The following is a 26,153-nucleotide window of genomic DNA, read 5'->3' on the forward strand; positions in this document are numbered from 1 at the left end:
CTCAAGTCTGCCAAAGAGTGCGATCACTCTGATTCCCTGTAATTGTAGAATTTGACTTCAACATCATCTCTAGTGCAATACCAAATACAAGACTTCAGTGCCAGACTGCTCTGTCCCCTATACTAATATGTTGGTTGCAGAGTCTGGTCACTTTGCTCTTCTGCCCCATTACCTGGTCCCATCTGTGTTTTGCATATGCATTTATTTTATGTGATGCCTTTGGATTATTCTATTTTTCTGCAATTCACCAGGGATGCCAGGAATATGGATGACAATCACACTGCCTAGAATCTTTCTTTCTTGAATTATTAGGTTCTTAAGGTGTAGAGCTGCATCAATCGTGTGGTCGTTTTTCCTCACAAGCAAGTCACTTTTTCTGGGAGCAAAGTCCAACTGAATAACAACCAGCTATAAAGCCAAATACCTGATGTGATGGGATGTGCTTTACCACTGAAGAAATACTACTATTTGAGTGCAGGTCATACCAGTTGCGATTTTGTAGGACTCTAAGGCCCTGGAGTCTGAGGTAGTGATCTGTGACTTGCTATTCTTAAGAAAGGGATGACTGCAAAGTAGTGAAGGTGTATAGACCGCCACAAAGAGCAGGGGGATGCCAATGTGGAAACTGGACCTGTGATGTTAGTAATGCTGTAATCAGAATGGATAGAATGCATCTTGAATACCAATATTCAAACGAATGCGGATGCATCCAGGTAGTGCAGGATTTTGTTTTACACAAATCTAATAGGAAGCACACTAGAAAGGAAAAAATGCTGTTCAAGATTAAAAAAAGAAATGGCCTTGAAAGATCTCATGGACCCAAAGGGGTTTCCTGTAAAAGGGAAAAAGTTTGTTTTCACATTCAGAATCTGTTAGAGCCTTCTCCAAATGTTTACAATTAAGATAACTCACACGTCTAATATGTTAACTGTTTCAGAGGTTTCAGTTGGTTTGGGTGACTTGTAAGTGGACAGGGCAGAACAGAGGCCAGCGAGCAAAAATGGGGAATGAGTGATGTGGGAACCTGACAGGTGCTGATTCACGGATTATTGTATTATATTCCTTTATTGTTTTTGTCTCTCTGCTATCTCCTTTTCCTTCTTGCTCCCTCTGAAGAACTGAGTTTTAGCATGGGTATTTTCATGGGTAAATAGATTATTATTATTAGAGATATTTTAGGAGGTTTATACTGCATTTGCAACTGTTGTAATTCTTCATGGAGCTCCATCTGTGTTGTGTTGCCTGTTGTTATAAAACACACAAAAATTAGCTCAAGCAGTATGTATGATCACATGATCATAAAATGTAATTTGTTGTAAACCTGCCGGAGGACCCGTCTATAAACTGGAGGCTTAACCACTCCAAGAGTCAGTGTGTATGTGTAGGAAAGTAGGATCTGCTTTCATGGTTACCCCCACTTTTTCATGGTGTCAGTATTTTTATGAATAGTCTGCTAATCAGGACCCCAGCCACTGTGCTGCCTCCCTAAATTTGTCAAGGTAAGTATTTTGGTACCTCCACAATTGGCTACTGGTGTACCCATGTAAGTCCCTAGTATATGGTACTAAGGTACCCAGGGCATAGGTACACCAGGGATGCAGCATGTATTATGCCACCCATGAGAGACCACTCAAACTGTGACTAAAGGCATGCCATTGCAGCCTGTGTAAGCTGGTGCTAGCACCACTTACAACAGATGTAAGTTTCCTTATATCTGAGGACACTACATTCAAAACCTATAAGTCACCCCTAAGGCAGGTCTTTCAATCATGAAGGTAGGGTGTTGAGTTATAGGTATGAGGGTGCCCAGCATGAGCAGGACAGCCACTACAAACCCCCGAGCCGATTCCCCAAGCCTTGTAAGTGCTGTCAGCCATTTAGAAACATATAGTGGCCATGCATCATTACGTGATGGCTAAGTATATATTGGCTGTGCTGAACCTGGGCATGTTTGGTATCATATATGTTGGAATCATACCCCAACACCGTTACCGGTGTTGGAGGTATGATTCCATACACTGAGAGGCTCCTCCAGGAAGCCCCAAGTACTCCCGGTAACAACCTTCCAGGGTCTGCCAGCAAACTAGTGCTGCCGCTGACCCCAGACATGATTCTGGCCTTCTGCTGCTAAGCTGAGCTTGGGCAGGGGATGGTAGAACTATAGGTTTCCCATCATAGGGAGGTGTGACCATCTCCCAGAGGACTTATGGGTTGAGGGTGTTTGCCAGAGCCACCCGCCTGCTTTGAACATTTGGTGCCCTCCTTGCATACTCTTGTTAGAACCAGTTCTGGGAGCCCTTGGCTCCCGTTCTGGCACGAAACTGTCCAAAGGACATTGAAGTATTCTCCCCTCTATCCTGCCCCTCCTCTGGGAGGGACCCCTGAGTCGTCCTAACCACTTTTTTAGGGTATAAAAAGGGCTAACCTGTGGCTGGGTCCTCAGATTCGATCTGTGGCTGGGTCCTCAGATTCGATGTGTGACAAGACTCAAGCCTCACACCACATCACTCTTTGACCGTCTGGACACCTGGACTTAGCCTGGAACTGAGACTGCATCGAGGAAGACTCCTGCTGCTCCTGGTCTCGCAGATCTGCAAGTCATCTTCGTCTGTGTCCGTGCTTCTTCCAGGATCTTCAACAAACCTGTAGGCAACAAGGGCACCCGAAGTAATGTTACTTGGAGTAAAGGAGTCACTCCCTCTGCATCTGCAGGCACCACAAAAAAGCTGACCGGTCTGCTGCTCCTGACGTCCCACGGACTTCGAAAGGCTCAGCAACACAGGTGGTAGTTCTGCAACTCCCTGGAGGCCTGACCTGTCCTCTCTGCAATTTTGAGACCCGTATCCCTCGTCGGAACTGCTGGGATCGAACCTCTGTCCACTGCGCTGACTTGCCGTTGCCAAGGCTTGTTGGCTCTTCACTCCAAAGATCTTCGGACTACAAGAAGCCCCAGCCTCCAGCATCTCTTCCTGCCAAGATCTTCGTCCAAGCCACATCTCTGCTAGAGGTCTTCTTGCGACTCCTATGCCTTTGGCCTGTGGGTCCTCTCGAGGGTCTTCTCTTGCTTCATTGGGCTCCCCCGCTTGCTCTGGCCTTCTCTGACTCTCCTGCACTTGGTGAGTCTCTTAGACCTTGCTGGACCAAACATTGCTCCTTCATTACTTTCATTGTCTGTTGCTGCTGCCAAGGCTTGTTGGTGCTCCCGCCGGACGCTGACCCCTTGGTTCTCTACTTCCTACATGGGACTGCTAGTGAATGGCTCATACTCTTCCACAGCGTTGTCTGGTCTTCACAGCTACAGCGACGAGGTCACTGTCATCACTTCTGCATCTTCCACCATTGGTTGTCATTGCTCTTCCGTGCTTGCAGGTTCTTCTCTTCAAGAATCCACCCTTGGAATCCACCGACCCTGACACAATGGTCGCCAGCGGCATATTTTTTTTATGTCCTCCATTGTGGTCTACAACAGTTTCCGACTTCACTTCACATCTGTGCACCTGTTTTCCCTGGTGTAGGTATCCTGGTTCCTGGGGTATCCATGGGTTGGATGACTTTCCAACCTTCAGTCTTCCATAGAGTTTTCTCCAGGGTCCACTGGGAAGAGTCCTCCTTCTTCAAAACTGTAACCGTGACTTTCCTGTTGACTTCTGTCGAGTTCACGGCTGCGTTTCCTCTCTGCACACTGCCTCCGTGGGGTTCCTGGGGACTGACCTTGGGTGGTTTCGTGTGTCCCCAGCTCTTTTGAGACTCCTTGTCCAAGTCCTGACTTTGGTCACAGTTTGCATTCCACTTTTTAGTACTTGGTTTGGTCTCCCCCCGTTTACATGTTTGCAATTGAAGTATTGTGTGTATTTGTGTTGATATCACCGGCTAGGAGATATAACAATGTGTTAGTGAGTATTGTATAATAAATAGACATATTTTCATAAATACACTGTGTGGTTCTTTTTAATTTAACCTACACTATATGTTTAGATTGGGTAAAACAAGCTGCTTAACACTCCACTCCTGGGCTAAGCCTGAAGGCTGCTCTCCACAGCTACAATTTAGAGAGCTTTCTATGGTTGTTTAGACCCCTAAAATCACCATAAGTAAGTAAGTAAGTAAATTCTTTATTGCTCGGTTAATTAAAACCATTACAATGTATAACATTCTGCAGCATTTAAAACAACTATTAGGAAATGAGGAAGGAATAATAAATTGGAAAAGGGGATGGGAAGAGAATTTAAAAGACGAATATGAAAACTATGTTACAAACAGGCTGTCACTGGTTTCAGTGAACTTTGCTGGGGCACAAATTTGTCTTTCAAATGGTGTTCTTAGGTCTCAACGAGGATCGGGCCTATGGCTGTGGGCCTCGTTTTTTCACAAAACTATCCAGAAATTTCCCTGATCGGCAGATCAGTTGAGGGTCCGCTGAACATAGAATCTGGACTATCGCGGATCCACAGGTGCGGTCTCCTTGCTCGATAAATTTGTCTTTAAGCCAGTGCCTCCGACCTTGATGCATGGCAGGACAGATGCAAACAATGTGTATAATGTCTTGTTTACCTGCACCACAAAGATCGCATTCCGATGTTTCTTGTGGTCGCCATTTAGGTTGATCTAGTTTTGTGGGCAGAATGCCCAGCCGTAAATGGAGGAATTAACGTTTAAGTGTCAACGAGAATGCGGTGTCTAGGTATGGTGCTGGGGCAGGCCTTGTGTACGATTTAAGTGTCATCCAGGCGTGGGTTCGGGTGCTAAAAGTTGTTTTTTCAATGAGGAACGAGTGTTTCTTAGCAATCCTTTTAACCACCTGGTTAAACGAAGGAACTGGCAGTTTTGTTTCCCACAAGGTTCCCAGCTCGGTTGCCTCTAGTGAAAGTTTTAGGTACTTAGAATAGTCAGAGTTCGGGCTAGTCTGGATTACGTCCCAGAGTGCGACGTTCATTATGTTCTCCTTGTTCCTCCAGACATTGTACCATAATTTGATGGCTTCGTATTTTTTCAGTAAGACTTGAGATTGTAATCCGAATTCAAGTCTAACTTGCGCTGGAGAGGAACTATTTGGTAGCGCAAAAACCCGTTTGTAGACTTTGGTTTGTATTTTGTCCAGGAGGGTGGCGCTTTTCCAGTGGTGCAAAACGCTGCTGTATGCTATTGTGGGTAGTAATTTTGCTTTCATTGCGGTTAGCAGAGGGGAAACGAGAGGACCCTTTAGCTCTATTGCCAGTCTGGTAAAGGCATGCAGTAGGGTGGCCCCCTTGTTTTCTACGACTTTAAAGTGCTCTTGGAAGTTTAGGAGCTTATCTAGGTGGACCCCCAGGTATTTGTAGCTATTAACGGCTTCCAGATGATCATTATTTATTCGGAAGGTTGGCTGATTTTTGCGACGTCGTGTTATGAGCAATGTCTTTGTTTTCCTGATGTTTATTGTTAGCAGGTTCCTTTTTGTGTAGCTGGACAGGTCGTGTAGCAGGCGTTGAAGGCCGATTCTTGTCTGGCTCAACAGTACCACGTCGTCCGCGTATGATAAGTGCGTTAGACGAAGGGTACCTAGCCTGGGAGGGTGTGAATTGACCTTGTCTAAGCTTTCTGTCCGATCACTCATAAATAAGTTAAATAAGTGTGGAGCCAAGACGCAGCCTTGCTTTAGTCCATCGACGGTGTACTTCCTGGTCAAGTGGCGCCCGTTGTCGATTTTTACTTGCATCCACGTTCCGGTATGTAGGTTGATGATGGGCAAGAGAATTGAGTCCGGTAGGCCCTGATGTTTTAGTTTTGCCCATAGCGTTTGCTGTTGACACGGTCAAAAGCCGCCTTGAAGTCCACGAAACACGTGTAAAGCTCCTGGGAATTCTGTAGACTTTTCTCGGCGATCAGGCATAGGGCCATAGCATTCGTCATTGTTCCCATGCCGCAGCGAAATCTGGTCTGGTTCCGTGGTATTTTACTGTTCGTTTCAGACCATTCGATCAGATCTGCTAGTATCGATGACGCGTAGTATTTTGATTTTGCGTCAAGGAGGGCGATCAGACGGTAGTTGTTCGGATCCTTGCGGTCTCCTCCCTTGTAAATGGGAGTTATGATCGCCCCCCTCCAGCTCTCGGGGATGCCGCCTGTGTTGGTTACCGACCGAAACAGTAGGTTAAATTTGCTAGCCCAGTAGTGTGGATCCTCCTTGTAGATGGCTTGCGGGACTCCGTTTGGGCCTGGGGCGCTGTCTTGTCGACTTTTTCCGAATATTTTTTAAATGCTTTGTACGTCAACTTGCCTGAGGCATAGTGCGGTTGCTCCGGAAGCCTTTGCGCAGTTCCCTTGGTGAGCTCGGGCGGTGTCTTCCCGCTCGTGGTTTTCTGTTGTTTCCATGTTCAGGGCTGTGGCTCTGCTCGAGTTGTTGATTGAGAATGTGTCTGTTATATGTTTGGACCATTCAGACTCAGTTATGCAGGCCATGCTTGTTGGTTGGGCAGTCCGATTTACGGAGTTAACTTGTAGCCAGAAGGCCCTCGAGTCCCCTCTCTTTATATTATGCAGTAGTTTGGACCAGAACTCATTTTGGAGATTTTGTTTTTCAATCCATATTAATTTCTTATATTGGGTCCTGGTCTTGCGTACTGCTGCCCAGACACTGGCATGTTGGGTTTGGCCATGTGCTTGGTGTGTTAGTTTGTTCAGATGCCTTTTTAGGTCTCGCGCCTGCGATGCATATGGCGAAGCCATATGCCATCGCGCAGGCGCGATACTATTGTTGCCGGGTCTGCTTCCCAGGAGACAGGAGATGTCACGCGCACGCTCTGGAAAGCGATCGGTGCCGGCCGCGCGCGCGCGTTTCCCAATCTCCTGTCTCTCTGGGAAGCACACAAGCAAGCCCAGCAAGCCCCGCCAAGGCACCACGAGCACGTCACACGTGGGCGCCTACCACGAGGACAACCGCAGCAGCAGGGCAGCCCCGCCGCTCACGGCATCTCGCTCCTGCCCTCCCGTCATTTTTTTTTACAATAGCGATCGCTCGCAATCACTTTCAGCGCTCCTACTCGCTGTGACCCGCAAAGGCGACAACAGGGAATAGACGCCGGACTCTGTGCGCGCTGCTAACACCGTAAAGTAAATATTCATCCCTACTACGCAGTAACTGCTGCTCCTGGCAGTTCGCTTTTCATTTAATTTGATAATGTGTTCAGCAAATGAAGTGGTGCGGGCTGCAGTGTTTTACCAAGACAAATGCATATTTTCAATCATTGTTTAACGGGGGCGGCTCAAGGCAAAGCTTCAACCCCCCACTAGCGCCGTGTGCGATAGGAAGAGTAGGCGCTATCAATCGTTATTGTCTGTCTCGCGCGCTGTAATTGCATTCGATAGTCCACTGATTCTGATGTCTGCGCTAATGTTGGGAACAGCGGAGAGACAGATGCTCGGGACCGATCATATGCATCCAGTGGGCACTTTGATAAGTTGGCAGCGAGGCTCCGGGTTTGATGATAAATTGTCTCACTGGTCTCTCAGCCTCTCCTGCTCGCTCCTCAGTGATTGCTCTTCCCTTCCGCCCCTCTCCCGCTTCTGTAGTTTCCGTGGCTCTCACTTCCTCACCGTTAACACTTCCTTCCCTGCCTCCCAGACCTCCTGGCATTGCTATTTCCTCCCTAGTTTCTCCTCTTTCACTCTAGTCCATTTGCAGTGCTTTCTTTGCATGTCTCACTCATTCTCTCCTCTGGCATTTGCCTTCCACTTGTCTCTCCTTCCTCTGCGTTTGTCCATCTCGCCAAGTCTTCCCTCTCTTTCATCTCTCCCTTAGACACCTCCTTCATTGCTCTCGGCGTCTCTTTATCTCTGTCCTGCTTATTTCCCCATTGACTTATATTGGAGTGGAGGCAGTGTTAGGTGGGGCACAGCTGAAATAAAGACGTTTTCCGGAGTCTCACACCTGAATTACGCGCGATGCCATACCCCTCACAAATGTACCTTTTAAGCAATAAATTGCTTTATTTTACTGTTCTTCCGTGTAAAACTTATTTCGCTTAAAGGAAAACATGCTAAACATTATCTTCCTGTTATATGTCACCAAATGTTGACAGAACGGCCCTCCCGAGCTCTCCCCATAGTTGGCTGTCTTTGCCATTGTCTCGGAAATAATCTGCTTAACTATGCAGTACCTCTTCCTTTCCTCGGCCGCAGTTCCTGAGCAGGAATTTGAAACGGCGACTGTTCCCCCCTCCTTGGCTGCAGTTTGATACACCAGCCCACGACGCATCTTTCCCATCTGGTGCAGGCTGCGTATTCATTACAGACCACGTCGGGTCTGTGGACAAACTCTCTGTAAGGGGAGATTCTCGTTTCCGACCTCCGGTTCTTTGTTTCTGGACAGGAAAGGTTTGGGAGCCTATCATGATAAACTGCGGCAGCAGCAGCTCGTCCCCAACCCAAAACCCATACTTTTCTCGGAGCGTTGTGTTTTTTTTTTCTTGTTTTTTTCAAATGCCTTACGCAGTGTGCCGAACACAACTGGCTGCTCCAAAGTGTGATTGTGAATGAAATGGGAAAATAGCTGTATCCACCTGTGCTGTATTTGTGTAGCCTTACTCGTTTGTTTTGCGTTTGTGAGGATTATACATGTCTGCACCCGAATGCTACTTGTGCAATGCTTTGCAGATTTGTGCTGAGGCTGGTACCTGTTTCTGCACGTATCTCTCTGCTGTTGCTTGTTCATGCCGCCAGAGCCTTCTGTCTCTCTAAATTGCAGCAAATGTTTGAACATGATGTTAATGATTGTTGGCATTGCTTAATTGGAGTTAAAGAGCTAGCTGCTCATATTTTTTCCTTGTTTTTGCCGATTTTTTTAAAAATGTAAACTTCTTTTTACTGCCCAAAATTGTTCTACTAGTTGTATTGTTTTTAGTTTAAGGACTTGTTCTGAGCGTTTGTTGGAATCATTAAAGCTAACCAGCTTTGGCAAAGCCAATATGTTTCGCCTCTGTGAGATTTATTGGCTCTGTCAATGTTTCTTAGACATGCTGCAAGCTAATGTCCAGCATGGCTTCACGTAAAGAAAAAAAGTGCTGTGGTGTGTATCTACTTTTTAGCCATATTGCACGGCAGCAACCACAACCCGCCGATCTTGGAACTGGCGAACCGGTTGGTGTCTTGAGGTGGATCAACATTGTGTGATTCTGGGGAAATCACTTGCTCTCCCCACGCCTAAAAACAAAAAAATGAACGTACCTGTGTGTAATCCCCATGGTGGGGTGCATCATTACAGCTGCGTGAATAATAACAGCTGTGAGCCCGTGCATGAGGTGCATCATCAGAGCTCTGTGAATAATAACTGCGTCAGCCCCGTGGTGAGGTGCATAATAACTGCGTCAGCCCCGTGGTGAGGTGCATCATTACAGCTGCGTGAATAATAACAGCTGTGAGCCCGTGCATGAGGTGCATCATCAGAGCTTCAGAGCTTTGTGAATAATAACTGCGTCAGCCCCGTGCGTGAGGTGCATCATTAGAGCTGCGTGAATAATAACAGCTGTGAGCAACAGCACTCTTGCACACACTCAAAGTGCTCACCAATTCAAAGTATGCTAAAAAATGTATGCAACGCATTGTCATACACAATGCCAATAACTCAAACTTTAATGCTGCGAGACCTATTGCATTGCAAATGCTTGTTAATAGTAGTACTGATCTATTGAGTACGATGTTAGGTTTAAAAGGAATTTAAAATCACCATAAGGGTTGTCTGGATTAGTGCAAGGTGCTTCACTTAAATAAGTGTGCACCACATACATACTAAGCCACCCTCCTACAGTATGTATTACCCAGCTGTAAATCCAAAACTTACAATTATCTCATTAGCTGTGGTGTGGCAGGAAAAGACTATATATGTGAAGCTGTACTTGGTTCCCAATTATTGAATGCAAACTATCAAATAATGTTTAAATGCTAGGATTGAGCCATAAATGTCTTCAGAGTAATGATGGAGTGTATCTCTGTTTACCAAAACGAGATATATTAAATACTATATTAACCCTTCCAATATGTAAAATATAATATAAGAGATTAAATTAAGGATGGAGTTTGATAAGAATGTAAAATCCTTTTGGCTATTGTGTTTCTGTGTTGGTCTTGGCTCTATTGATAATTCTATTCTTTGTTACTCTATAAGACTGCAGGCGATTGGCAGTACGGCGCATAGAAGCTTTGGGTGAAAAGATGCGAAATAAATGCAATGCTTATTGAATGGACAGAAACTGATTGATCCCTTGACCTACTAGGGGGTAAATCCAGCTCTATGTCCCAATTCCTATATATTTTTTTTTCAGCAGAGGCTGCCTATGCCTACGAAAGGCGGTCTTCTGCTGGGGTAATATTTGGAAGCCTTTTGCTGATGAGGTCTAGGACACAGCAGTCTGAGAAAAGTGTTCCCAAAGTCTTATGGAAGTCTGCACCCTCCTCCCAAATGTAGTGGAATGTGCAGGCGTCCCTAAAGGAGTTACTATTAGGGTTAAATGGCCTACTTTGTTACTGCAGCGGAACGAGCTGCACCTCTGCATAGAATCAACAACCTTTTTGCAGGCTTTCCCGATTAACGTTGTGACCAATGATGGTGCTTGATCCCACGCTGTTGACGGAACATTTTTTTTGGCTGTTAGATAGGGTGAAGCAATCTTTAAAGAATTTGTTTTGCTGAAATCCCAGTGAGTTCCCAGTCTACATTTTTGCCTTAATAGTTGGCACCAAACTGTCAATGTAATGTAATTAGTAATTAAATAAAAACATGTTATTTGAAGCAGCTTAGTGATCTCCCACTGAACTTGATGATGGGACATTAGCAACTTAATGGAAATAAAGTTTAGAGTGCAGGACAAGGCCCGACTCGTACTGCAGTGATGCCAGTGCTATCAGAAGGATACTTCATGAAATATTCAGAAGAGGTGAGGACACATGAAGAAATGTATGCACTAGAACTAGAAAACTAGAAAATTAACAAAATACTATACTTTCCAAGGAGCCTAGCGAAACGTGAGCAATAGAATGTGTACTGATTAGGAACACAATTCAAACTTAAAACAATCTGAGCACTGTGTAACCATTAATCATAAAACCCTTAATTTTTATTCCATGATCAAAAAACCCACGGGTGATCCATTACCTGCTGAGCTTGGGAAAATGAAGGTGCCGATGTTGGAATCATCACATTCCGACCAGCCTCTGCCAGCTGTCCATGACGTCCTGCTCCCCAAAGATAGACATCACATTTACCCCCAAGATGCCAATCCTGTAAAACAATCAAACTAACAGGATGACCACCTGAAAACACCTGTGACTGTTATACAATGCAAGAGTAATACAACAGAAAGGTTGTACACACCTCTGGCCTTGATGTTGCCCAGGACATAATCTGTTCATCCATACCATTGATCCATTTACAGTTATTCTAAAAAGGAACAAAGGTGGATTAAATATGCAAGCGTTCATCTCTTTATGCATATAACAATAATCTGAACGGTCCAGCTGCAGTACGTCCGAAGTCATATGGATATATTTATGTGTTCTAGAACGTTATACAAATTACAGTTACATTTGAAGTTCATTATTTTGTATCTTGGATGCAGTTCTTTTACTTAATAAGTTACCTTGTTCGCCAACACGTGTTTGAGTTTGTGTAGCATCAGGGGATCGGGCCTACTCAAGGCTTCATGTTTCAAAGGTTGTTAGTACCATAGAGAATGAGTCTGTAGAGCATGTCAAGTCAATGTTCGTCTGTAGTTTGGTATTGGTTTCATCTGGAAGTGTCTTTATTGTGGTTGGTCTGTATTCAGACTGACTGCTGTAAACAAATGAAACTGGCGAAGCTACCACAGGTACTTTCTGAGTGTTTACAAAATGAACTTGGATTTGTTATATGGTATTTTTTCGATTGACGTAATACACATACTATGGCTATGCCACATACTGATGAACTCATACCATGGCTAGGCAAAGAAATGAAGATTTATTTCTATAATTAACTAGTTCAACTTCAATAATGTAGTATACAATGTGCGTTAGAGGCTGAATTCACTTGACAATTATTTTATCTGCCTGATTGCATTCTGCCTGTTAAATTGTTTTCCTCCTAAATTTGTAGATTGTGTTGCACACTCAACCTGGCTCTATGATGAATGGATCTGGAGTCCTGAAATGCTCAGTTTCAGTTTCAAGTTTATTATGATAACGGAACTCTTTACGAGGTCCACATAAAAGACATAAAATATGCATACAAAAAAGCATTAAACATAAAATGTTGAACATGCAATAGTATCAAATACACAACAGTTTACAAATTACCATCTTAATACAGATCCAAAAAACATTTGAATAATTTGTACAGTTTAAAACAAAACATTTCATTTGGCGGGTTAATCATGGCTGCCCGAAAGGCAGAGGCTGACAAAATGTTGAGTTGTAGGCAAATTGGTCTTAACCATCTTCGCCTAAAAGTCATCAGAGCTGGACAAACTAAAATGACATGAGCCAAATCTTGGTCATACATCTGACAAAAATCACAGACCGCTGAATGGCCATACCATCTGGAATAAAGAGATTTCAACGGAAGCAAATCCTGTCTTACTAAAAACACTAGGCGTCTAACGCCGTGAGGAATGTTCCATTGAGTGTACGGTTGAGCTTTCCTCAATAGACAGGACTCAATAACAGGAGTACAGCCTTTTTTCAGCAACCGGAAATCTCTATCCAGTTTAAACCCAAGTTCCCACGTGGAGGACTTCAAAAGGGTTTTTAACTGATATGAAGATAAAGAAAATAGAGCATCTTTATCTAATTGCAATTGATCCACAGCATATCTGAAATTTTTTACAATCGAAGAATAGTTATTAAAGTTTCTCCAGCAATTCATTTTTTATGAGATGTCGTAAGGTATTGGGCTCACTCTTTGCAAGACTTACAACCCAGCGTATGATACCAGCCAAACCTTGGACCCAGCTACTGCGTAATCCGAGTTCCTGTCTTAAGGTAGCAGTTGAATTTGCTGTAATGGGATAATAAACTACGTAACATTTTTCCTTCCGAGGAATTTAAAAAGCTCCAATTTTTTTGGTCAATTAACTCTATTCCGTATAGTAGGGAGGCAGGTACTTTTGCTCTGAATACATCCAATAAAATAGAAAAATGCCTTCTACCTGTGGCTTTATACAAGGATACCAAACTCTTTCCCTGCGAAATAGCCTTCCGGGAATTATTGGCCATATGAGCTTTCTCGCTTAAATTACTCATGACAATTTTACCCAGGAAGGTATAAGAACTCACGGTTTCCAATTTTTGACCCCCTACTGCCCATGGAAAGTTAGGAAATTTAGGTTTCTTCCTTCCAGCCATGCACATCACTTTACTTTTTGCAGTATTTATCAACAGATAATGGTTTCCAGCGTATTCATACAGAGCTTGCAGGCGATTATTCAGGCCCTTCGGAGTAAGATCGAGGATCAAAATATCATCTGCATACATGAGGCATACAATCGGAACGCCCCCCAACGTCGGGGCAATACCGGAGCATGCTGAGAGCGCTAGAGGTAAATCAACCGTGTAAAGTGAAGAAAGCAGGGGAGCCAAAAGGCAACCCTGCTTTAACCCGTTGGATGTAGGTATTATTCTAGATAAGCCTCTTTCACCTCCCAGCAGCACTCTGCACCAGGTGTCTGAATAAAGGGCACAGATTAATTTAATGAGAAAAGGTGGCATCCCTAAATCAAATAGCTTTCTCCACAGCAATGTTCTGTCCACTTTATCAAATGCCGTGGAGAAGTCAATAAATGCACCATATACATGCCCACCACGAACTTTCACATATTTTTCCGTAATAACCTGAAGTGCAGTCAAGTTGTCTAACGTTCCATGCTTTTGCCTGAAACCAGTTTGTTCAAAAGGCAGAATTTTGAACTCCGTTACCCATTCGTTAATTAAAGTGAGAATACATTTTGCGAAAACCTTACCGATGGCATCAAGTAAAGCAATTTGACGATAATTTTGAGGAAGGTCTCTTGCCCCTTTTTTATATAAAGGAACAAGGATACGCCCTTTCCAGGAAGGAGGGACTATTCCGCTAAAAAAGCAAGATTTAAACACAGGAAAAAGAATTTTGCACCATAGCTCACTCTGTTGTTTTAATACAGAGATGGGAACTTCATCTGGTCCCATCGCACCAGAGGAGCGCATGTTCTTAATAGCAAATTCAATTTCCTTTTCAGATGGAGAATCGTACACACGCGAGTCAACATAAGTTGCAACATTGTTCAATTGTAAATTATTATTACTGTACAAATTCTCGATATATTGGACCCAGATCTGTTCATCAATGGCAATAGGCGTAGGACTGACTCTAGTACCACAGCCTTTGCCAATTAATGACCAGAATGTCTTGGCTTGGCCGTTATATGAAGCTTCCCTAAATTGAATCCATACTGAATCCTCCTTATTTCGTTTTAAACGGGCCTTAAGCCTGGATCTCCTTCTTTTTAAAAGTGCTAACTTCTGATTGGCTTCCTCACTAAATGATAAATATTGCCCCCGTATTACTTTATTTATTTCTATGTTTAATGCCCGAAGTGATTGGGGGACTACTAAAGGTTTTTTGACGATGGAGTTCTTTTTAGCTGTAGAAATTACTAATTCTAAAAAATCAGCAAATCCTAACAGTTCTCTCCCCTCCCAGAGGAATAAATTCTCCACAGTAGAAATCAAGAGTGTCAACAAGCTCTCAAAAGCACGGAAATTCCAAAAACATTTCCCTGAGTTGGAGTCAAAATTCACAATATCAGTATCGATGCTCCAAGAATCTGCCATTGGTGGACTGAGGGAAACTGTGAGCATCAACGCATTATGGTCACTAAGATTAGTATCAATAACAAAAAGGTCTTTTAACAAGGGAAAGAAAGCACAATCTGCAATCACATAATCGATAATAGAGTTTCCCTTATTTGAATTATGCGTAAAGGCTGCCGGAGTATCAGAGGGAAGTCTCCCATTTACTATTAGGCAATCCACATTATATAGACCTTCCAGAACTAGTTTACCTCTTTTATTAGATTTGACTTTAGGCGGGAACTGGGCCTGAGGTATACTCAGAGACTCTTCCCTAAGTTTGTTTCTAAACAAGTCAAGCCCACAATTAGATATGTTACAATTTAGGTCCCCGAGTACTAATATATAAGGGGAAGGAGTAGTGTCCATAATTTTAGTTAAAAAAAAGAAGAGTTTTTAAACCATCCTGAAATGCATTGTGCCAGAGTAATAGTTTAGTTTTGCTTTAAGACAATAGAGAATGAACTAGTAGTAGTAATTTATGGTGCGGTTAATAAAAGCCTTAACAAACAGACGTACAGATTAAAAGCATTCAGCATACAAAGTTGAAACGTCACATAGGAACAAGCAGGTCTAGGTTTGGTACAAAAATATTAAGTTTATGTTAGAAATATTTGAAGGGGGCGTGGCCTAGTGAGCCGTGCTGGTGGACGTGTGCTAGGAGAGCTCCGTCCAGCCCACTCTAACATCCTTCATTCTCCTGCTTCCTCGGTTTTCTTTCTTATCTGAATGGTGTCCTGAGGTCATCGCGGACCGACGTTTGCCAAGGTCGCCCAGTTTCAGATTGCTCCGTGCCTTGGAGCGGGCGCTGCAGACGAGGGCCTGGACCGGGCCTATTCCAGTGGAGATCGGGCGGCCTGTGGCTGTGGAGATCGGGCGGCCTGCGGCGGCAGTCGGACCACTAGACTGCTCGGGGGCCTTGCCGCGCCCGGGAGCTGGAGCGTGGCCTTTGTGGAGGAGTGGCCTGGAGTCGTCTGGAGTGTGGCGGACTCTACCCGGGCCTGAGACGCGGCCGCCGGGGCTGGTTACGAGCCCCCCATAGCCCCCCCCCGCCTACGGAGGAGCGGTGAGTGAGGCTGGTAGGCGGCACCCTTGGACTGCAAGGGGGAGAGCCGGGATAGGGGCGGCCAGAGTGACCCGGGGCTCAATATCGAACCCCCAGGGCTGATCCGGGCCACGGATAGCGGCTCTCCGAGCTGGAGGACTTCGTGGTGTGTGGGACTCGCATCGGCGGCATTATCATACCGAGCGGGCCCTGGGGGGGAGGGTTGCGGGGCTTCCTGGCGCTCTGGGTGTGCACCCCAGCCGCCCCTTGCCCCCGGAGTCTCCTGTGCCACGGATCGGCGGCTGTGTCTGGTCACATGCTATGACCGACGTACGGATTCTGGGACAGAGCTTCTTGGTCCTACTGGCGTCTGACGTGGGGCCTGTTGGGCCTGCACCCGCACTGCTGTTAAGGGCCTGATCATGGGGGCCGTGTTGACGCTCTGTTGGAGGAGTTGGGACCAGGCAGGGTCTTGGGGCCCAGGTGGGGATCTACCTGTTGCATATTTCTTCCTCCCCGTGGTGGAGCGGCAGGCTCGCCTCGGTGGTCATTCGGGCCTCGTGGGTGTGCCACAGGTGTCATGTGGATGCTGTGGTGACGTCATCCATGCCAAGTGTGAGAATCTCTGAGGTGCTGTGGCGAGGCTGCCTTGTACCCCCCCACCCCTCCCCCCCCCCTCATCTCCCCCCTCCCAAGAGTGGTTTACTTGACTGTGAGCAGGCCTGGTAAGCGGTGTACAACACTGCTGTGTCTCTTGGCGGTGTGGAATTCCGGTGTTCCCCTACATCTCGCTCTGGGGCCCATCCTGTGCTTGGTGGTCAGTCCACATCAATGGAAGAAGACTTCCCTTGTCGGACACTGGGCATGTGAGGTGGGTTTATTGGCACCTTATCAGAACTGCGACACCCTTTCCCCCTTGACATTCTGGGGACCCTTTTCCTCTGGACTGTGTCGTACACGGGGCTGGCACAACACTCTCTAACCCACAGGGCCCCTTTGTGTCTGCCATAACGAGGGGCCGTCCAAGCAAAGCACAATGGATACATTTACAGACCCTGGGGCCTCTGCGGTGGCGCCTGGTGGGGTGCCAGGTGATGTCCCTGATAACGCCGCCCTCCTGGCAGCCATCACCCAGTCGAGGGATGCCCTGGAAGCCAAAAATGGAGCAGTGTGATCTGATGTCATGCTGCTGCGTCAAGATCTCCGCAATGCGGTGGCACGGATTACGGAGACTGAAATGAGGATCTCTGGAGTGGAGGATGTAGTGGAAAGCATTCAGTAGCGAGTGGCCTCCCTGGAGACAGTCCAACGGGGCTCGCATCCCGGGTGGAGGATGCCGAGGGGAGAGCGCCGTAATAATCTTCGCTTTGTTGGATTCCCGGAGGGATGCGAGGAGGGTGGTATGTAGCGGTTCCTCACCCAGTGGCTCAAGAGTTGGCTCCCTCCGGGGTATTTGTCTGCGTGCTTTGTGGTGTAGCGCGCCCATGGGGCACTGACCCAGAACCCCTCTCCTGGCGCTCACCTGAGGCCCGTTATCGCAAAGTTACTTAATTATCACAACAGAGACATTATCTTCAAACAGGCTAGGGCCAAGGAACCATTGCTGTTTGATCATGCCTGTATCCTGATATTCCCGGACTATACTAAGCTAGTTCAGCAACGACGACAATCCTTCATGGCAGTAAACGCCTGTCTCCGGGAGCTCAAGCTCCCCTATGCCCTGCTATACCCTGCCAGACTGCAGATGGTCTATCGATCCCGCACTCATTTTTTCGATTCACCAGAGTAAGTCTTTCAATAGACGGATGAGACAGTGCGTCTTCATCCGCACACGCTGCCCCGGATGGATTCAGACTCCTCATCGAGCAAGATGGTACGCAAACAACCCTTGCAGAAGGGGAAAGGGCACAGACGCTCCAGGTACAGATGCAGATCTTTGTCGTGTAGCGCCTCATCCCGGGCGGCATCGGCTATGCGCATATCCACCACTTTGAACTGACTTATGGGGAATGTTTTATTTCGTTAATTTCTATCTATGTTTGCCTTGACCGGGGAAGCACGATTGAGGGCCGTTACCCCCGCAGCTTATCTGCTGACGGTGGAAAGGGCCAGCTGACAATGGGTTGTAGTTTGGGGATCCATTGGTGGGCAGATGGGACCCCCTATTGGGGTCTGCCATGTAAGCTTGCCTGTGACAGATACTTCATCATTTTTGAGGTATTGTGTGTGGGGGGGGGGAATGTTGTTGGTTTGTTTGGGGGGGTTGTTGCTCGATCGCACTAGCCTACATTGCTTTAGAGTCATCTTATCCAGTTCACATGGCCTTGCCTGGTACACACTTATGTTTTGCACTGTCTCATGGCCGGCCCCCTTAGCAATATGCGGGATTCCTCAGGGACCCTTCAAATAATGAGTTGGAATGTATGGGGGGGGAGGGGCTAGGGGCCGGGGGGTGCCGCTTGACAAAATCAAGCGTGGCGCGATACTCAAACAGGCAAAGCGCGCACATGCAGACATCCTCCTACGACAGGAAACACATCTTATGGGGAATAAGGCGGTCTGTTTTCAACGCTTTGGGTACGTACACGTTTTCCACTCCGGGTTTGTAAGGGGATCCCGGGGGGTTGCGATCCTGATACATAGATGAGTCCAATACACACTTGTGACGGCATAGAGGGATACACAGGGCAGATATATATTTCTTCAAGGGATGATAGGAACGGAATCCATAGTTTTGGGAAGTGTTTATGCGCCCGCCCCTTTCCTGGGGCATGGTTGAAAAGCTCATGACACTGCTGACAGACATACCTGATGGGTTACCGGTTGTGGGGGGAGACTGGAATGATGTGTTAGACCTGGTTGGGGATGGTTGGCGGCCCTTCTGCCATGGGAGGGCCTACGAGGCTGCGGGCACTAGCATCGGGTCTGGATTGGGTAGACCCCTGGCGACGCTTACATGGGACGGCACAGGCTTATACATATTTGTCGGCCGTCCATGGCTCCCTCTCCTGCCTTGATTATATCTTTGTCCCCTGTGCCCTGGAGAAAAGGGTGGTCGCCGCCTATATTCTCCCTCGTGGACTGTCGGACCACTCACCGATCACTCTCACATTACGTTTTGGTCGAGCACAGCCGCCATTTCGGTGGCGTCTCTCGGCATGGAACCTCCAGAGGGAGGACTATAGAAAACATATGGGAGTTGCCATTGATCAATTCTTGTCAATCAATGTGGAGACGGTGGAGGGGGCTGACTGCCTGTGGGAGGCAATGAAGACCACACTTCGAGGGGTGGATATCTCATTTAGCGCAGCGGCCGTAGTTTGCATAGGGAGACTCTGGTTCAGGCGGAGGCGAAGCTACTGATATTGGAATCCCGAAGCAGGGATGGGGATGAACATTGCCCTCGCCGCCAACTTCTTTTGGCGCATCAGGAATATGCTCATATTCTGCTTGATGAAGCCCGACAGGCGTGGCTGGCGACCGACCCGCAGTAGAATTTATCAGTGGGGTGACAAATCCAGCAAGTTGTTACATAGGTTGTGCCACCGGTCGTTGTACTCGCAGGTCCTACCAAGTGTCTTAGGCCCAGATGGGTTCGCTCTCACTGACCCCTCTATAATTGCTGACAGCTTTGCCATGTATTATGTGGATCTCTATGCCCCTAGTGAGTGCCTCCCCGAAGCGATGGTGGGTCGCTTTCTTGATGATCTACCGCCCAAGGCCCTCTCCGACAAGGTGCGTGAGGAGCTGGATCTCCCGCTCACCGAGGAGGAGCTAGGAGCTGCGCTAGGTGAGATGCAGCCTGGAAAGGCCCAAAGGCCGAATGGCTTCCCATGCAAGTTTTTTAAACGCTATTTTCTGCAATTGGGACCTCATTTTTGTGAGTGGTTGAGGAGGCCATGGAGCGGGGTTGCATGCCTCGTGACTGGCGCCACGCGGGGATTGTAGTGTTCCACAAGGCGGGAAGACCCCCGGAACAACTTGCATCTTATCGCCCTATATCCCTCCTTAATGTGGAGGCAAATGTGTTGGCCAAGGCTTTGTCCAATCGCCTTTGTGCTCATATTACATCTTTGTTGCATCTCAATCAGGCTGGGTTTATACCCTATCGGGCGACCGCCACAATAAAACAAGCGCATATGTTGCAGTGGCAACTGTTCAAGGGCTGGAGGAGTGGGCCGCGCTATTACTTCCTGATATAGACAGGGTCTTTGACTCCCTCAGCTGGGTATATTTATTCGCACTCCTCAGTAGATTAAAGTTTGGACCACGATTCCTCCTCGTTCTCTATTGGTCGGGGCACTAGGCAGGGTTGTCCACTGTCCCCCTATTTATTTGCGCTGGCCATGGAACCTTTAGCGTCCTGGGTGCGAATCGACGCCCAAGTTACTGGACTGGAATGGGCGATGGGCCTATCAGATCGTATTGCCTTATATGCAGATGATGTACTCTTTTTTATTACCAATATTGATAGGACGGGACCGTGCCTACTATGTATTATGTAAATATTCGGGGAGACGTCGGGTCTGTACATGAACCCTCGTAAATCTACACTGTGGGTCCTGGGGGGAGGGGCGGGCCCTGGTCCCTGGGCCTCCTCCGTTCAAGTAGCATCTGGGGGGTTGAAGTACCTGGGAGTGTTTTTATCTGATTCTCCGACCATCTCTTGGGAACGGAATCTGGCCCCTGTATGGGAGCAGGTGCGGGAAGATCTTAAAACTTGGTCCCACATGCCTCTTTCAATCCACACCAGATCGGCTATTTTTAAAATGGTGTCCCTGTCCCGCCTCCTCTATCAACTACAAAACCCTCCTTATCCGATCTCCCACGGCTGGTTCAGACATGTCAATGCAACCTCGGATATCCGATCTTATTATCTGACCTCCCATCTCCTGGTCCTCAATGAGTGGTGGTATTGCGATAGGGCCGACCCAGCCTATGCAGTCGAGAGGCGTTGCATGGGGAATAACACCCTACACACTATACTGTACTCCGCGCAGCTGCGCAACTCCTTACCACCGGCTACGAAACTGATATTTCAAATATGGCGACAGGCATTGCGAAGGACAGGGTGGTGGAAAAAGTTAATTCAGATATTCCCCTTTGGTCGAATGGGCGGCTACCGTAACTGGCAATGTCGTCCGGTTTTCGGAGTTGTGAACGCATTGGTATCTCTACTCTCGGAGACATCATGCAGGGACCAGTTCTAAAGTCCTTTCAGGAGCTACAGAAGGACATCCACATGCCTAAAACTCAATTGTTTTGGTATTTACAGCTCTAACATGCCATCACTCCTTACATCGAGGGGTTGGGGTCCCTGGCTGAGTTTAGTCCCATAGAGGCAAAAGTATATATGGGAGACCTCCACGACCACAAGATCTCCAAGATTTATCAGTCCCTGGATACCCATTATTCCCACACTACAGCAACTTTGGGAGGCCTTGGAGGGAGACTGGAAGAGGAGGATTGGGTGGAGGCCCTGGCCTCCGCGCGAGGGTCGTCTATAGCCGTAAGTCTTCGTCTTATTCAGTTCAAATATCTCCACCGAGTCTATTTCGCCAGGGTATGGCTCTGGAGGGCGGGGTGGGTGGCCTTCCCGCTGTGTCTTCGATGCTAACAAGAGGAGGGTGATTATAAGCTTGCCCCTAATTGGGGAACGTCCTCTAGGCACAACGATGGCCCCAGGCGGGGTTTATCTTGTTCAACTGTAGTTTAAACTCCAATATTCAAATGGAAGTTCACAACTTCATCAAGGTGGTTCATAATATTTATTCTCCGTTCAAACTGAGTTATTCTTCACTCCAAAAACATGTTATATAACTGTACAATGCATTACTGCTAGTGATAGCCTTCATCAGGGAACATGCATCCAGAAACAAATTAGCAAGTTTTAATACACGAGGAACTAAATGAATATAATGTATACAGTAGCCATTTCGATGTGTTAACGTGAAGGGTAAATTGAGTTATCCAGTCTAAGTGCTGAGCTGTGATCTAATGTGTATTGGTGAAAAGGCCGGAAAGTTAACGAAGTGCGCCGTGACTTATTCCAATCTGTGGATTTAGTCCAGCATGCAGGGTGTTGCCAGGCTGGTCTCAGGTGGAAAAAAGTATCCAAGAAAGTGTTTCCGAAACAAAATAAACTATTAAAGCCTAAAGAACGTCTACCCAGGCGTTTCGCGGTTACCGCAAGTTTAAAAGTGCAGATGTCGGAGCTATGTGTGTATCATGCAATAAGCAGTTAGCCCACAGTTGGTGAAAAATGCTGCCGAGTGCAGTCACCAAGCGGCCGGAGCCGTATTTCTTCAATAGTACAAATAAAGCTAAATCCTACTTACTGGAGTTAACTTCATGGTGCGTTCACCGATCGCCGTGGTTAGAAGCTAGTGTGCAAGTAAGGCTTGTGGTTACGGAAGTAAATACAGGCGTATTTAGCGTAACAAACATAATAAAAGGACTGCAATGAGAAATTAACGGGTGCCATGTTGGAATGTGCAAACTAGCGTTCTAGGTAAACACAAATAAGCTCAGTGTGCCAACTAGACACAGTCAAGTTTCCAAAATACAAAGGAAAAAGGGGTAACGGACAATGTTAGTCTAAATGGGAAAGAAAATGATACCTCATAAGCAAAAATATAATAAATGCCTATTCATATTAAAGAGATAAATCAGAGATTTAAATGAACTAGATTAAAGTTAACAACTGTATTCCACTCTATCATTCATACCAAACGGTTTAAAAGTTTCTAGTCTATGGATCCAATAGTTCTCTCTTTGCAACAGTTGCTTATTGCTGTCTTTTCCTTCTGTTCTTGGAACGATTTCCAATATAGTAAATTTGAGTTGACTAATGTTATGTTTTTTCCCCATAAAGTGACTCGCTACCTTCCGCTACCTTTGATTTAACACCTTCGCTGCTAGGTGTTTTCCCCTCCTGTGCTGCAGGCTCCACTTTCCCATTGTTCATGACGAGCTCAGCTCGTCATCAGCACAGCTCAACCGTGCATCATGACGAGCTGAGCTCGTCATCAGCATCGAAAGGGTTAAGTAGTTTATTGCGTATATTGGATTTGTGCTCATTAGGTCTGGTTTTTATCTTCCATTCTGTTTTCCCAAAATAACCCTGGCCACAGGGGCATTTCAATAAGTAGACTACATTCACTGTGTCACATGTGGCAGTCACTCTGAGTTTAATGGTGTGCCCTTTCCGTGGATGAGTAATCACGGGTCCCTACATGACATTGTTGCAATGACTGCAATTATGGCATGGTACCGTTCCTTTATGTTTTTAACGTTTCATCGGTTTGATATTTCAAAATTTCCCCCAAGTTACTGGCTCTCTGATATGCAAAGATTGGTTCTTCTTTGAAGATTATGTTGAAATCATTTTCCCGCGCTAATATGGACCAATGTCGTTTTATGATGTTCCGATACGCTTTACTTTTTGTGGAATATTTTGAAACTATCACCATCCTGGTGTTTTCTTTGCTAGGGTTTTTTTCAATAGTTCCAGTCTTGTTTTTGTGCACATCGTGTTTTTGCTTGATCTAGCAAGTGCTTGGGGTATCCTCTTTGAGTGAATCTATGCTCCATTTCGTTGATTCTGTTGTTGGCTGTTTTTGGTTGTGATACTATTCTGTTTACCCTGAGCATTTGTGAGTATGGAAGATGTTGTTTCAAGCAGTCCTGATGGAAGCTTTAGTAATGCAAGAGGTTATTGCGATCTGTGGATTTCCAGTAGATGTCAGTAGTGAATCCTGTGGTGGTTCTTGTGATCTCCACATCTAAAAAGGTTATTTTTTTATCTTGAATTTCTGATGTGAATTGTATACTATCGTCTGCTTTGTTTAGGTTCATGATCGCCTCTGCCAATGTAGTTTTCGGTCCACTCCATAGTAGGAATATGTCATCAATGTATCTTAGAATGAGCTTAATGTGTGTTAACCATGGTTGTTTGGTGAGAATATGCTCTTCCTCATATCTTTCCATAAACAGGTTTGCATACGCTAGGGCAGCTGAATTGCCCATGGAAGTACCAGACTGTTGCAAAAAATATTGATCCTTCCACTTAAAATAGCTTTGGAATAGAGTGAAGTGCAGTAGTTCCATCAAGAATATTTTCATGCCCATTTCCAAATCGGTACGCAATAAGGCATGTTCAACTGATTCAATGCCGTATTTGTAGGGTATTGAGGTGTATAGGGCTTTAACGTCCATGGTACAAAGTACTGGCGTGAGTTCGACAGCTTGCAGTTTATTTAAAAAATCATGAGGAGGGTACCTTGTTCCACTCAATCTGGCAATGCACAGCCTTGGCAAGATTTTGGCGAGGATTCTTGTAGTACAAGTTTCTTACCTTCGGTAACGATGTATCTGGTAGAGGCGATTCTAGCCGGATTCCTTAACGTAGAATTATCCTCAGGCGTGAGACTGGATCCGGAAAACTGTCTTTGCCACAGCATCTCTGCACGTCGGGAGCAGTAACACGTGACTCCGCCCTGACATCGTCTGCGGGTATGACATCAGCGAGGTCCCATAAGCCCCACCCCGGCAGGCTGATGTCAGTTTTCTTCGGAGAACTTTTCTGTGTCACAACACGAAGCCATCACAAACAAAACTGCGCAGAGAATGGTAACAGTGTGCAAAAAAGCAGTTAGTATAGAAAAGGGAGACGTCAAAAGGAGAGGAACAGAACCATTTGGAAAAGTGCTAGGCACTAAGGTACTGAAAGCCATTGCAGGGAAAGAGCAGAGCAACGCTCTGAGGAGCAACCTTGCAAGCTAAGTTGACGTCCTCCCTGGAGGCAGAAAAACATGTGAGGAACATCCTAGCAGATGAAGAGAGTCCGTAAGCACAGTCGACAACAATGAAGGGGCAACAATTCTGGAACAGATGAGTAACGGCAAAGTACCCCAAACAACACCATCAAGGAAGGTCGTATCCCCTGGAAGGAACTGAAGGCTGAATTATAGCCAAAAGAACCCAACTAAGAGGACTGCAGAGGAATCAGAAACCACAAGCAAGTTAAAGGAAAGAAGTGTAAAAGAAGGCCCCCACACCGGAAAGAAAACCAGGGTGTAAGGATGCAGAAGTACACATGAACCAACCGACCTTGAACTAGCAAGGGAGGGGAAGAACAATTAAACAGAATGAAGCAACCCATCAGGGTGGGAACGAAGAGCACGCGCAGGAGACAAGCCACCTGGAGGGAGGCGAGTGCAGAACCCAAGCTGAAGGCCCTCGTAGAACAGGGAGGAAGGGCGGGTTGTGAAGGAATCTGCTGCTAGAATCGTCTCTACCAGATACATCGTTACTGAAGGTAAGTGACTAGTACATCTGATAGAGACTACTAGCCGCAGATTCATTAATGCAGAATAGATACCATAGCCATACCCAGAGGGGAGGAGGGCCTGCGAGAGAGACTCCCCAGTTAGGAAGAGACACAGGGTCCCTCCAGGGAATGTGTCATGGGGACAAGAAGGGCGGCCCAGCCCCACCCAAGAAGAAGGAAGCAAGGACGAAGCGAGGGGAGGCCAGGAGGGGAAGACTGTGGGTGCGGGGACGGCGAAGAGCCCTCCTTGGAAGACGCCGGGGAAAAGGTCACGACATGTCGTCCCATCTCCGGGAAAAAAGAGACAAAAAGTTGCCAAACCTCTGGAGAAGAGGGGGCCTTTGAAGAAGAGTGGACAACTCGACGTCGGCCTGGCGCCGTGGAATCCGCTACTGGTGTCAATGCGACGTCGACTGGCGCCGAGGGGGATGCCGCGGCGACCTCCACTACCACCTGTGCCGCAAGAGAACGGGGCCGGGTCCGAGCCAGGGCGGCTAAAGAACGGCACCGAAAAGGCACCGACCCGACCTCTGACGAGGCAGCCGCCTGCGTGGAGAGACGAGAGGGACCCGGGGACGTGCCTCGGCCCCTAGCCAGCCCCTTTGACGCCGCCAGGGCCGACAGCCGCTGGGTCCTGAGCGGCGTCAGCTCGGACAAGGCCGCCGCCTGCCCAGAGGACCGAGAAGGACACGGGGACGAGCCCAAAGTCCCAGCACCTTCCCGCGACACCACAGGGACCCCCACAGGGGTTTGCAGTGAAGCAGAGGCGCTGTGCCCTGAAGGAGGGGACCCCGTAGGTCCGCACCCCAATGACACCACCCCTCCAAGACCTGAAGCCGAACCTGTCGGCGCCGGGACCGGAGCCGCAGGTGACTCCGCGGAAAGGCTCAGCACGAGGCAAGGGATGTGCGGACGTCCCAAGAAGAGGAGGTGGAGGAGCCAAGG

The 26,153-nt window shown here is 46.9% G+C and overlaps 1 protein-coding gene across 9 annotated transcripts in view; it reads right to left on the minus strand.

Annotated features, from left to right (window-relative positions):
* Positions 1 to 26,153, minus strand: part of HERC1 (HECT and RLD domain containing E3 ubiquitin protein ligase family member 1) — a 2,101,515-nt gene that overhangs the window by 333,102 nt on the left and 1,742,260 nt on the right. For all 9 annotated transcript variants that reach the window (XM_086959402.1, XM_086959399.1, XM_086959397.1 and 6 more), the window contains exons 62-63: positions 11,345 to 11,410; positions 11,126 to 11,251 (exon numbers count right to left, since the gene is read on the minus strand). In XM_086959402.1, coding sequence (XP_086815528.1) covers positions 11,126 to 11,251; positions 11,345 to 11,410 — 192 coding nt within the window. The remainder of the gene's footprint in view (positions 1 to 11,125; positions 11,252 to 11,344; positions 11,411 to 26,153) is intronic.

Source organism: Lissotriton vulgaris, chromosome 2_2 (assembly GCF_964263255.1).
Source record: "Lissotriton vulgaris chromosome 2_2, aLisVul1.2, whole genome shotgun sequence".
Classification (NCBI taxonomy): Eukaryota; Metazoa; Chordata; class Amphibia; order Caudata; family Salamandridae; genus Lissotriton; species Lissotriton vulgaris.